This window comes from Cetorhinus maximus, chromosome 18, assembly GCF_964194155.1.
Source record: "Cetorhinus maximus chromosome 18, sCetMax3.hap1.1, whole genome shotgun sequence".
Classification (NCBI taxonomy): Eukaryota; Metazoa; Chordata; class Chondrichthyes; order Lamniformes; family Cetorhinidae; genus Cetorhinus; species Cetorhinus maximus.
In genome coordinates this window covers 43,552,085-43,565,360 of record NC_135896.1, presented here as the reverse complement: position 1 = coordinate 43,565,360, position 13,276 = coordinate 43,552,085, and the positions used below count along the sequence as shown (strand labels likewise).

Here is a 13,276-nt window from a genome sequence, read left to right as displayed (position 1 = left end):
CCACAGGCTTGATGGGCTGAATGAAAATACAGAACAATTTACAAACTCTGAAGATTTCAAAAAAAAAATTTGCATGTTTTTAAATTTATGATTACTAAGGCTCTGGCTATGGAAGGGAACTTGACCGCTAGAAATAATCTCTCAACAAGCTGTAATTATAGGTTCCATGTCAGACTCTGCTTATAACCAGCCTCCGAGTAGAACAATTATCATCAATGACTCTCCATCTGTGTGAATGTAGCCAATTTATGATCTCTCCTCAGATCTGCTCAGAATTCCCAGAAGATGCAGTCTGCTGTGCAGCATCTTATCGAAAGCTTTTCAAAAATCTAATACATAGGCTTCCATCAAGCTTCCATCATATGCCAACTTTTTGTAACCCGTCAATAAATATAATCAAAATGGTGAGACAGGACTTCCTTTTTCCGGAAGCTATGCTGTGATTCCCTAATATCCCATGATCTTTCTAGATTGTCATAGAATATAACTCTAATAATACCTTTTGGCAATCATTCTAGCAACTCTTATCACTCTGATTCTGTAGCTTACATATAAACTAAAGGCCCTATTAGTTGAGTTTTGACTGACAGCCTTTTTCAAATGTAGGTCCAACAGGACCTCTGTCTTAATGGGTCCGCTTCAGTCTATGAGAAAATTAAGCTGTTAATTGTGAGCCAGTGGTTCTCTCTCAGCTTTTATTTCAGTGCTATTGGATGAACATCAATAGGACTAACTGCTTTTAAAGCCCAAATTTTAGCTTGGGCTATTTCTGCATCCACTTTCTACACATTTAACCTTTGCATCACCTCTACCTAATAAACAAGATTATTCAACATCAGCCTCAGGTGTGAAGTCTGTTTAAAAGCAGCAATTTAAATCTTCAGTCACACCTTAGAACTCCATGCAAATGTGCTCTACAGAATTATCTGTGGCCTTATGCAGTCTTTAATGCCCTATTGACTCCTAACACAATTTAAAAAAATTCTAAAATTACCAGACATGTCTACTATCCTCCTCATCATTCTCAATTTAGTAAATCAGACAGGTTTTGTTCTTGGCTAAATTCAGTAGTTGGACATTTTGGTTTTTACTGTGTGTCCTTCTTTTAAAACTACATAGCTTCTTTGTGTAATTCAATTACTTAAAAGATATTCCAGCTGCAATTACCTCTGCCTAGTAAGATTACTCAGTCACCCTCCCCATTTTTAAAATGTAATATTTTTATAATCTGGTACTGGCATCCATATTTTCAGCAATATTAGCTGGCGAATCTCATTGAATCCAATTCCATGCTTGCTGTCTCCTAGTGTTTCCCATGTGAAGGTACGATACCATGTGAGGGCACACTGCTTGGAATTAGATCCAGTCCACAGTATCTCCATGTGCATGCTGTGTAAGGAAGTGGTTATCTGTAACATGTACAAATATCTCTGCCTTAACTGCATCTCTCCCCACCCAGCCCAATATGGTCAATCACCACTGGATCATTCCTGTTCCTAATACCTGGGAAAATTAAACCCCCTTAACACGAGTACCCTCCGTTATTCTAATAGTACAAAAGGAACAACATTGCTCACTACAACTGATAGAAATATGCTGGTCGACGTGAGAGAACACCGAAAAGTGCACTCGTGGATGTCAGCAAAAATTAAGATGAGAATTTTGGTGAATCAAAACTTTGTAATAAACCCTAATTGTTCTTTAAAATTTGATAGGAACAACTACACCTGTTGCATTATACATGGGTAAACATGATAAGTGGAACAAATTAAGCAAGGAGGCATCCAAATAAACTTAAAATGTAATGCCTTAAATTTGCCCACACTGTCTTTCCTCTAAATTTCAATCATCTCTTTTGCCCACTCTAGAGTATGTTATCTACTCAACTGCCAAAAGTATCATTATGGACATCTATGATGCAGTAACCTGAGTCAAAATACACCCTAAATCTCAGTAATTACTTGCATGTCCAAATATTTTAGGCAATATTCTAAAACTGTAAAGATGTAATTTGAGACCTTTAGTAGATTATAGAAAGAACTCACTGTGATGTTCATAGCTGTCCAGTAATTTGCAGGACCTAAATAGAAAGTTCTGGAACAAAAAACAGTACTGTTCAATGGGGTAGGTAGGAGGGTCTGTATTATTTGGCACAGTTCATAGCAGTGCTTGAATTTTATTACAAGTTACAATATAGTGATAAAATTTTTGAAGGACAGCCTAAATCAGATTATTTTTTTAAAATCAAGGGAATTTGACAACATGACAATTTCTGAAACTCAATATAACAGGGATACCATTGAAGCTGTCATTCTTAAGCAATTAATCTAGGATGGCTTGGGAACATGATTCATAAAAGTAATTTGTCAAAAAAGTTCAAGGTGGAGCTTTCTACATGATGGATTTTTGCTCTTGCACTTCTGTAATACACTTTTATAACTGAAGTTTTGTAATTATCCATATTTTTTTCTGAAATAGAATTTGTCAAGATTGTAAATCTACATGGTAAATTGAAATCGAGCAAAAAACTGGCATCGGAGCTAAGTTTTGATTTTTGCATCGAATCAGTAGGTAGGTAAATTACCCAATGGTTTGATACATAAACTGTAATTTTTAAGGTAAATTTATAACAGTAAAATCTATTTCGCTGGCTTTCAGAATGCAAAACTGTTTTAAGGTGGGCTGCTAGATTGGGCAGGTAGAGGTCAAATGAAACTTAATGCAAGGAAATTTGAGGTGATGTATTTTTGAAGGAAGAATGAGAGGGTGTGTATGCCAAAAGGTAAAACATTCAAAAGAATAGAGGTTTCAGGGCATTAGATATCTAAATCTTCAAAAGTGTTAAAGCTATTTAAACAAAAACAAATGAGAGCCTATATTTTATAAATGGGGTGCAGAGTACAAAATCAAAGAGGTGAAACTAATCCAATACATATCAGTTAGGCTGCAGTTACAATGTTTATAAAGGATCATCTTGTGGAGGCAGAGGGTGCTGAAGTACTAATTTGCATCTGTCTTCACTGGAGAATAGAATGCTGCCAATTCACCAGTAAAAGAGGGGGGTTGCAGTGATATAGGATAAGAAAAAGATAAAAGGACTCATAATAGAAATGTCACCCAGTCGGGAAGGATGTATCCTCAATTGCTGAGATAGGGTGGAAATTGAAGAGGCTCTGGTCACAAGTTGTAATCCTCCTTAGATATGGGGGTGGTGCAAGAGGACTTGCAAATATTAACAGCCTATTCAAAAACAGGAGATCGATAAACCCAGAAATCACAGACTAGTCAACCAGGTGGTGGGGAAATCTTAAATAACAATCTGGGACAAAATTAATTGGCACTTGGAAAATTATGGGCAAATAAATGAAAATCAGCATGGATTGTTAAAGACAAGTCATGTTTGACAACTTGATTGATCTTTGAAGTGACAAAGGGTTGAAGAGAATAGTGCAGCTGATGTTGTCTTCATGGATATTCAAAATATATTTGACAAAGTATCACATAATAAATTTGTAAACAAAATTAAAGTCCAAGATTTAAATGGACTATGGCAGCATAGGTGCAAAATTGGCCAGAAGCAGAGAGTAGGGGTGAAACGTTTTTTCTCAGATTAGAGGAAACTATACAATGGTATTCCCCAGGGGTTGGTTTTGGGACGATTGTTTTTTTTATATATTAGTGACATGGATTAGGTATACAGGGCATAATTTGAAAGTTTGCCAATGACATTCAATTCAGAAATGTAGTAAACAATGAAGAGGTTAGTAAGACTTCCAGAGGACATGGACAGACTGCAAAAATAGGCAGACACGTGGCAAATAAATTAACGCAGCATGAAGTGGTGCATTTTGGTAGGAAGAATGAGGAGAGGCAGTCTAAACTAAATGGTACAATTTTAAAGGGCATGCAGGAAAAGAGTGAGCTTGGTGTTTACATACACAAATCTTTGAAGGTAGCCGGACAAGTTTTTGGCTTTATAGTAGAGGCATGGGATTTACAAAGCAAAGATTTTTTTTTTAAAACACATGTTGAGTCCCGGCTGGGGTATTGTGTTCAATTCTGAGCAGCAGGAGGATGTTAAGGCCTTGGATATGATGCAAAAGAGATTTAATGGGATGGTACCAGGAATGAGGAACTATAGTTATGTGGAGAGACTAGAGAAGCTGGGACTGTTTTCCTTGGAAAAGAGCAGGTAAAGCGATTTAATAGAGGTATACAAAACCATGTACAGCTTTCACAAGTAAGGAGAAACTGTTCACAGTGGCAGAAGGATTGCAAATTATTTTGCTGGTGACTTAGTAACTAGGGGGCTTAAATTTCACATCATCAAAAGAATGAAGGGACAATTTTTTTCCAGGTTTGTTAGTTAGGACATGAATTATCCTTCCAGAAACAGTGATGGAAGCAAGATGCCCACAATAGCTTTTAAAATAAGTGGAGAAAGATTTGAAAATGAATAGTTTATGGGTGTAAGAGAAAATAAATAGGACAAAATGAATATCAAATTATGACCTCTTGTGCCATAAAATTTCTATGATTTTAAAATGTTTATTTGAAAATTAGGCATTCAAAAATATTGAATATAGAATATTTGTGAATAAGATTGTCAGTAACCAAAAAAAAACAACATATTGGTGTGTGAATGTTTTTTCAATTGTAGTGCAATTATCCAAAGTTTGAAATGTGTATTTTAGAATGATAAAAGTAACCTTAACTAGATATTAAGTAGATTCAAATGTGCAAAATGTATTTTATGCTAATACGCATTTCTTTCTCACCCCCACACCCCAACACCTTTGCAGTGTGTCTTCAGGACAGTATTCTGGCTTTCTGGAAGCATGGTATGCAGGGCAAAAGCTTTAAGTCAAATGAAGTAAGTCCACTGTAATTACTTCCACAGCTGACAAATTGTTGATGATTGTTAATAGCAGCTCCTGTTTTGATTTGACTTCTGTCTCTCTTGGGGGAAAAAAATCTCTTCATCGATTTGTTTTCCCTCCCCACTTTTTGTTTAAACATTGACTCGTACCCCTCTGGCACATTCCCCAAGTTGCTCAGGTAAGAACAGTAAATGGGATTTGAAAAATTAGCTCTGTTGGGGCAATTAACACTAAGACAGACATGATGGCCTAAATAGGGTCTCCTATACTACAATGTCTGCAATTTTTCCCTGTGAACTCAGACAGTGAACATCATTTGAGTTCTGAATAATGGAGATCATGGCCAAACCCAACACTGTCCTTGTCCAATATCAGTATCTGCGCATATTTTTCATTCCTGTTGCAGGTTATTTGCTTTATTAGTACCAGCAGCCTTTTGTCAGAACTTTCCCATTAGTTATTTGGTGTACATATTCCATAAAGATAGATTAGGATCTTATTTTGTAGATCTTGAAAAATACAGATTCATTTGTGCGCAGCAAACGTTTGTCCAAGTAGGATTAGTCAGCACAAAGGGTTTTCATAAAGCAGTGTTAGTGGAGTATACAAATGAAGTGATGAAATATAAACAAATAACAGATACCTTGGTAACAACAAATGGAATGTTAGTATCTGATTCAGAGGACTGTTTATAAATGGGCTGTAATGTAACTGCTTCTTTAGGGCTGGCATTTGGAATTTGAACAAAGCATGCAGTAGATTTTAACATTGCAATATGCATTAGATTATTTATCATTGACTTGGGTTGCATGATCCAAAATTTTAAACTGCCAGATTTAACAATTTAACAATTCAGATTAGAATAAATCCTGTGCTCTGCACATAGGTCAAAATGTAATGATGTTGGACAAAGGCATAGCCAAACTTGGTCACCTACTCGGACATTGTCTTCTGCAATCATTTTCAAACTGATGTATTTCTGAGGGCCCTGTCCCACCTTTGTTCTTGCACCGGATTTTTCTATGATCCATGTCCCTTGTCCCTTCGCTGGACAGAATTTCGAGCGAGGTTGTAGCTCTTCAAATGGCAACAGTATTTCAGTACTGTGGCCACTCTGAAATGTGTGAACTAAGGTAGTGAGTGTTAGTATTTCTTAATACACCAAAACGATCTTCAGGATCTCGGGTACATAATTCGTATTTCAAACTGAGTTTTGCACTGTTGAACTGCAGAAAACTAAGTAACAAAATTCATCCAAAATGAAATCCGGCATTACTGGAACAAAATGACTTTTAAATCACTGCAGCATTACTGAACAAAAACAATAGCAATTAGTTCACATTGAAGACTGGTAGAAACAATAGCATTTGATTTCCAATTATGTATTTATAAAGCTTGCGATTATATATGTCATCTGGTGCAGTTAAACAAATAATGTAAGTTTCTACATTTACTGCATGTTGTACAATTTGCTGTTCAAGTACTACAATTTTGCATGGAAACCTCAAAAATAGTGAGGTTGTAGGTTTCTGAGCAGACCTGAATGATGATAATTCACTTGCCTTCCTCATGGCGCAATTATGATGTTATTTTGGGACTTATATATTTCAAGGCTCTGTGTGCATCCTTTACATTGGATTTGTTTTGTCACCATTTTAAGGATCACTTTAACTATTGAAATTTAGAAATGTAATCAATTTCTTGCTAAACTTTTCAAATCAGGTTACCCAGGAGATATCCGATAAAAGCAGAGTCTTTCATCTCTTAGGATCTGATAGGTAAGAAGAAGCCATTATTTATTTAGCTAATTACAAACATATTGGTGTTTGTACAACTGAGCTAGTGCACATATAAAATCTTGATGTAATTGACAACTATGTTAAACACTTCCATTCCTGATACTTATACCAAGGCCCAAGAGGAAAGTATACCGTATAACATTCTCCTATGCATTTTACCCTTGTGTTTGTGAAGATCCACTAGTTACTGGCAGCTTTTCTAATTTAAAAAGATATTTATACTGTTAATTCCCTAACCCGAAAAGTGGCCAATATGAAAAATGTTTAATTTAATTCCAGTATTTTTGTAAATTGAATAATCATGACTATCTGCAGATCCATATTATCTGTGAATCTATCACCAATAGCCAAAAATGTTGATTTGTTTTTGAAGAACAAGTAGGGAAAAAATGTGTACTTCAGAATATTTCATCAGTAATTCCTGAATGGTCAAATTTGAATAATCCTAAAATGGTATTGCTGTTTTCAGTTGGTTACATACATAGTAAATTTGTAATGCTTATTACAAAATTTCCCAAACTCCAGTTTGTTCTGTAAATTCACATATCATTGTTTATGCCTTCACTTGAATCTTTCAAGCTCTTGCATTTTTTCAACTGCAGAGATACCAATATGGGAATTTAATCTTGTGCAAACAGTGGTTATCATAAAAGACAGCTACACTGCTCACTCGCCGCCAACATTCCCATGAAGCTGCTTGGCCCAGGTCTTGTTGCATTTAAATGTCTTGACTGCAAGCGGCCATACAAGAAAAATTAAACATACTGCTCATTTAAAGATCTGGCTACACACAACAAAAATTTTACAGGGATCTTTGCTCACCAGCCCTATGCATTCTCCTTGCATTGGAACAACTGCATTCTTCATAAATGTGCACAGTGGATAGAACACAATAGAATCTATAATTTACTGCCAGAAAGTTGTTTAAGGTGCTTGCCTAGCAACTACCACCATAGTACCTAGTTTGCGTGATTTACAAGTTCACTTACATTTCTTCTAGTTGCTGTAAACCTTCAAATTAACTACTAACTATTTTGAGTTCTTCAATGAAATCATTCTATTTACATATTAGTATCCTGCTTCTTGAAAGCTTTTGCAGATTAATAAAAAAAAGTCTGAAATTTGGTAAAAGCAAACATTTTGATAGCTTTGATATACATAATTTGCATGAGATAATGTGGATCTATTTGATAATAGCTCATCAATATGTGAAAACTGATATCCTCTGAGATTGAAACTGCTGGTTATTTTTGTTGTTTGCACCCAGTCTAGAGTCCTTTGTGCTAAGGCAGTGTCTGGGTCAACAGGATCTGAGCTTCTCCCAATGTTACACAGCCAGCCATTTGTAGATGTTGAGTACAGCCTAAGTCTACCTGACCTCTCTTGCTCTGCTCATTCTCATTTAGCCTTCCTGAGGAAGCTCCTCGCCCTTCCAGACATCATGATATAACCTGGCTTCCAGGCGTTCTGCTGTTCTATAAATCGTATGTTGCAAATGTCCACTTCCATGCACACCCTGCAAAGTGAGGAGGCTTTTCAAGTGACAGGAAGGGATAGAGAGAACAAATCTAAGAGTAAACCATCAGATACGGCTAGAGATTAAAAAAAATAAAAGGACAAAGCTAAAAGTTCTGTATCTGAATGTACGTAGCATTCCAAACAAAACTCATAACTGATAGCGCAAATAGAAATAAATAACTATGACCTGAAAGCTATGGCAGAGATATGGATGCAGGATGACATAAGATTGGGACCTGAATATTGAAGGCTACATGACATTTAAGAAGGAGAGGAAGCTAGGAAAAGGTGGAGGGGCAGCTCTGTTAATTAATGATCGTGTTGGCACATTACATAGAAACTAGGAGCAGGAGTAGGCCATTGGGCCCTTCGAGCCTGCTCCGCCATTCATTATGATCATGGCTGATCATCCAACTCAATAGCCTGCTCCCGCTTTCTCCCCATACCCTTTGATCCCTTTCGCCCCAAGAGCCATATCTAACTTCTTCTTGAAAGCATACAATGTTTTGGTCTCAACTACTTTCTGTGGTAATGAATTCCACAGGCTCACCACTCTTTGGGTGAAGAAATTTCTCCTCATCTCAGTCCTAAATGGTCTACCCCATATCCTCAGACTATGACCCCTGGTTCTGGACTCCCCCAACATCGGGAACATCCTTCTTGCATCTACCCTGTCTAGTCCTGTTAGAATTTTGTAGGTTTCTATGAGATCCCCCATCATTCTTCTGAACTCCAGCGAATATAATCCTAATCGACTCAATCTCTCCTCATATGTCAGTCCCGCCATCCCAGGAATCAGTCGGGTAAACCTTCGCTGCACTCCTGCTATAGCAAGTACATCCTTCCTCAGATAAGGAGACCAAAACTGCGCACACTATTCCAGATGTGGTCTCACCAAGGCCCTGTACAATTGCAGCAAGACATCCCTGCTCCTGTACTCGAATCCTCTGGCTATGAAGGCCAACATACCATTTGTCTTTACCACCTGCTGCACCTGTATGCTTACCTTCAGCGACTGGTATATAAGGACACCCAGGTCTCATTGCACATTCCCCTCTCTCAATTTATAGCCATCCAGATAATCTGCCTTCCCACCAAAATGGATAACCTCATATTTATCCACATTCTACTGCATCTGCCATGCATTTGCCCACTCATCCAGCTTGTCAAAATCACACTGAAGCATCTCTGCATCCTCCTCACAGCTCACCCTCCCACCCAGCTTTGTGTCACCCGCAAATTTGGAGATATTACATTTAATTCCCTCATTAAAATCATTAATATATATTGTGAATAACTGGGGTCCCAGCACCGATCCCTGCGGTACCCCACTAGTCATTGCCTGCCATTCGGAAAAATAGCCGTTTATTCCTACTCTTTGTTTCCTGTCTGCCAACCAGTTTTCTATCCATCTCAATACACTACCCCCAATCCCATGCACTTTAATTTTACACGCCAATCTCTTGGGACTTTGTCAAAAGCCTTCTGAAAGTCCACCTACTGGCTGCCCCTCATCAACTCTACTAGTTACATCCTCGAAAAATTCCAGTAGATTTGTCAAGCATGATTTCCCTTTCATAAATCCATGCTGACTCTGTCTGATTCTGCCACTGTTTTCCATGTGCTCAGCTATTAAATCTTTTATAATGGACTCTGGAATTTTCCCCACTACCAACGTCAGGCTGACTGGTCTATAATTCCCTGTTTTCTCTCTGCCTCCCTTTTTAAATAGTGGGGTTAAATTAGCTACCCTCCAATCTGTAGGAACTGTTCCAGAGCCTATAGAATCTCGGAAGATGACCACCAATGCATCCACTATTTCTAGGGCCACTTCCTTAAGTACTCTGGGATGTAGATTATCAGGCCCCGGGGATTTATCGGCCTTCAATCCCATCAATTTCCCCAACACCATTTCCCTACTAATACTGATTTCTTTCAGTTCCTCCCTCTCACTAAACTCTGTGTTCCCCAACATTTCTGGGATGTTATTAGTGTCCTCCTTTGTAAAGACAGAACCAAAGTATGTATTTAGTTGGTCAGCCATTTCTTTGTTCCCCATTATAAATTCCCCTGTTTCTGACTGTAAGGGACCTACATTTGTCTTCACCAATCTTTTTCTCTTCACATACCTATAGAAGCTTTTACAGTCAGTTTTTATGTTCCCTGCAAGCTTTCTCCCTCATGCTATTTTCCCCTTCTTAATCAATCCCTTGGTCCTCCTTTGCTGAATTCTAAAATGCTCCCAATCCTCAGGTCTGTTGTTTTTTCTGGCCAATTTGTATGCCTCTTCCTTGCATCTAATACTATCTCTAATTTCCCTTGTAAGCCATGGTTTGGCCACCTTTCCTGTTTTACTTTTGCGCCAGACAGGAATAAACAATTGTTGCAGTTCACCCATGCGCTCTTTGAATGTTTGCCATTGAATATCCAACGTCATCCCTTTAAGTAACGTTTCCCAATCCATCATAGCCAACTTGCACCTCATACCATCGTAGTTTCCTTTATTAAGATTCAGGACCCAAGTCTCAGAATCAACTACGTCACTCTCCATCTTGATGAAGAATTCTATCATATTATGGTCGCTCATCCCCAAGGGGCCTCGCACAACTAGATAGCCAATTATTCCTTTCTCATTACACAATACCCAGGCGAGGATGGCCTGTTCTCTTGTTGGTTCCTCAATGTATTGGTCCAGAAAAACATCCCGTATACACTCCAGGAATTTCTCCTCTACGGTATTGTTACTAATTTGATTTGCCCAATCTATATGCATATTAAAGTCACCCATAATTACAGATGTTCCTTTATTACATGCGTCTCTAATTTCCTGTTTAATGCCATTCCCAACATCACCACTACAGTTTGGGGGTCTATATACAACCTCCACTAACGTTTTTTGCCCCTTAGTGTTTCTCAGTTCTACACATACAGATTCCACATCAAAGAACAAAGAACAAAGAAAAGTACAGCACAGGAACAGGCCCTTCGGCCCTCCAAGCCTGCACCGATCATATTGCCCGTCAACTAAAACATTTTGCACTTCCAGGGTCCGTATCCCTCTATTCCCATCCTATTCATGTATTTGTCAAGCTCCCTCTTAAACACCACTATCGTACCTGCTTCCACCACCTCCTCTGGCAGCGAATTCCAGACACTCACTACCCTCTCTCGTCGGAGCTGACATCTTTCCTCACTATTGCGTTAATTTCCTCTTTAACCAGCAATGCAACTCCACCGCCTTTTCCTTTTTGTCGGTCCTTCCTAAATACTGAATACCCATGGATGTTCAGTTCCCATCCCTGGTCACCCTGCAGCCATGTCTCCGTAATCCCGACTATATCATACCTGTTTACATCTATTTGAGCAGTTAATTCATCCATTTTATTGCAAATGCTCCTCGCATTAAGGCACAAAGCCTTAAGGCTTGTCTTTTTAACATTACTTGTCCAGTTCCCACTATTTTTCACTGAGGCCCTATTTGATTCTTGCCCTTGATTTCTCTATCACTTTTCTTATTCCGCTTTCTGTCTTTTGTTCTTGTCTTTGATTCCCCTTCCCCTGACTCCTTACATAGGTTCCCATCCCCCTGCCATTTTAGTTTAAACACTCCCCAACCACTCTAACAAATCTATCAGTCCCCGTCCTGCCCAGGTGTAACCCGTCCAGTTTGTACTGATCCCACCTCCCCCAGAACCGGTCCCAATGCCCCAGGAATCTGCAACCGTCCCCTTCACACCATCTCTTCAGCCACGTATTCATCCGATTTATCCTGCTATTTCTACTCTGACCGGCACATGGCACTGGTAGTAATCCTGAGATCACTACCTTTGAGGTCCTACTTTTCAACTTACTTCCTAACTCCTTATTCTGCTTTTCTGCTTTTAGGACCTAATCCCTTTTTTTACCTGTGTCGTTTGTACCAATGTGTACCATGACCACTGGCTGTTCACTCTCCCCTTTCAAAATGTCCTCTAGCCACTCTGAGACATCCTTGACCCTAGCACCAGGGAGGCAACATATCATCCTGGAGTCTTGTTTGCGGCCACAGAAACGCCTATCTATTCCCCTATAACTATTGCATTCCCACACTTTTTACTCCTCCCCTGTGCAGCAGAGCCAACCGCGGTGCAACGAATTTGGCTGTTGCTGCTTTCACCTGAGAGACTCCTCTCTCACTCCTTTTCAACTCCTGACTCCTCTCACACTTCTCTTCAACTCCCAGCTCCTCTCGCACTACTTTTCAACTCCCGACTCCTCTAGGTGCTGCTGACTGCTTGTCCCAGATTTGTCCTCTCACTCTCGCCATCCCTTAGAGAGGGATGACTCGAGTTTTTTTATTATTCATTCATGGGATGTGGGCATTGCTGGCTGGGCCATTGCCCATCCCTAATTGCCCTTTAGAAGGTGGTGGTGAGCTGCCTCTTGAACTGCGCAGTCCATTAGGTGTAGGGATTCCCACAGTGCTGTTAGGGAGGGAGCTCCAGGACTTTGACCCAGTGACTGAAGAAATGGCAATATATTTCCAAGTCAGTATGGTGAGTGGCTGGAGGGGAACTTCAGGTGGTGTTGCCATGTGTCTGCTGCCCTGGTCCTTCTAGATGGCAGTGGTCATGGGTTTAGAAGTTGCTGTCTAACGACCCTTGGTGAGTTCCTGCAATGCATCTTGTAGATGGTACACATTGCTGCCACTGTGTATCGTTGGTGGAGGGAGTGAATGTTTTGTGGATGGGATGCCAATCAAGCAGCTGCTTTGTCCTGAATGGCTTCGAGAATCATGACTGTTGGCGCTGCACTCATCCAGGCAAGTGGAGAAGATTCCAACACACTCCTGACTTGTGTCTTGTAGATGGCAATTTACTCGCCACAGGATTTCCCAGCCTCTGATCCACTCTTGTAGCCACGGGTATGTATGTGGCTAGTCCAGTTCAGTTTCTGGTCAATGGTAACCCCCCAGGATGTTGATAGTGGGGGATTCAGTGATGGTAATGCCATTGAATGTCAAGGGGCAATGGTTAGGTTTTCTCTTGTTGGAAGTGGTCTTTGCCTGGCAATTTTGTAGCACAAATGTTACTTGCCATT

The 13,276-nt window shown here is 39.4% G+C and overlaps 1 protein-coding gene across 6 annotated transcripts in view; it reads left to right on the top strand.

Annotated features, from left to right (window-relative positions):
- The window catches only part of map4k5 (mitogen-activated protein kinase kinase kinase kinase 5), a 148,813-nt gene that overhangs the window by 130,846 nt on the left and 4,691 nt on the right, over positions 1-13,276 (top strand). For all 6 annotated transcript variants that reach the window (XM_078562542.1, XM_078562540.1, XM_078562544.1 and 3 more), the window contains 3 exons: positions 2,479-2,571; positions 4,803-4,873; positions 6,603-6,658. In XM_078562542.1, the coding sequence (XP_078418668.1) occupies positions 2,479-2,571; positions 4,803-4,873; positions 6,603-6,658 (220 nt within the window). The remainder of the gene's footprint in view (positions 1-2,478; positions 2,572-4,802; positions 4,874-6,602; positions 6,659-13,276) is intronic.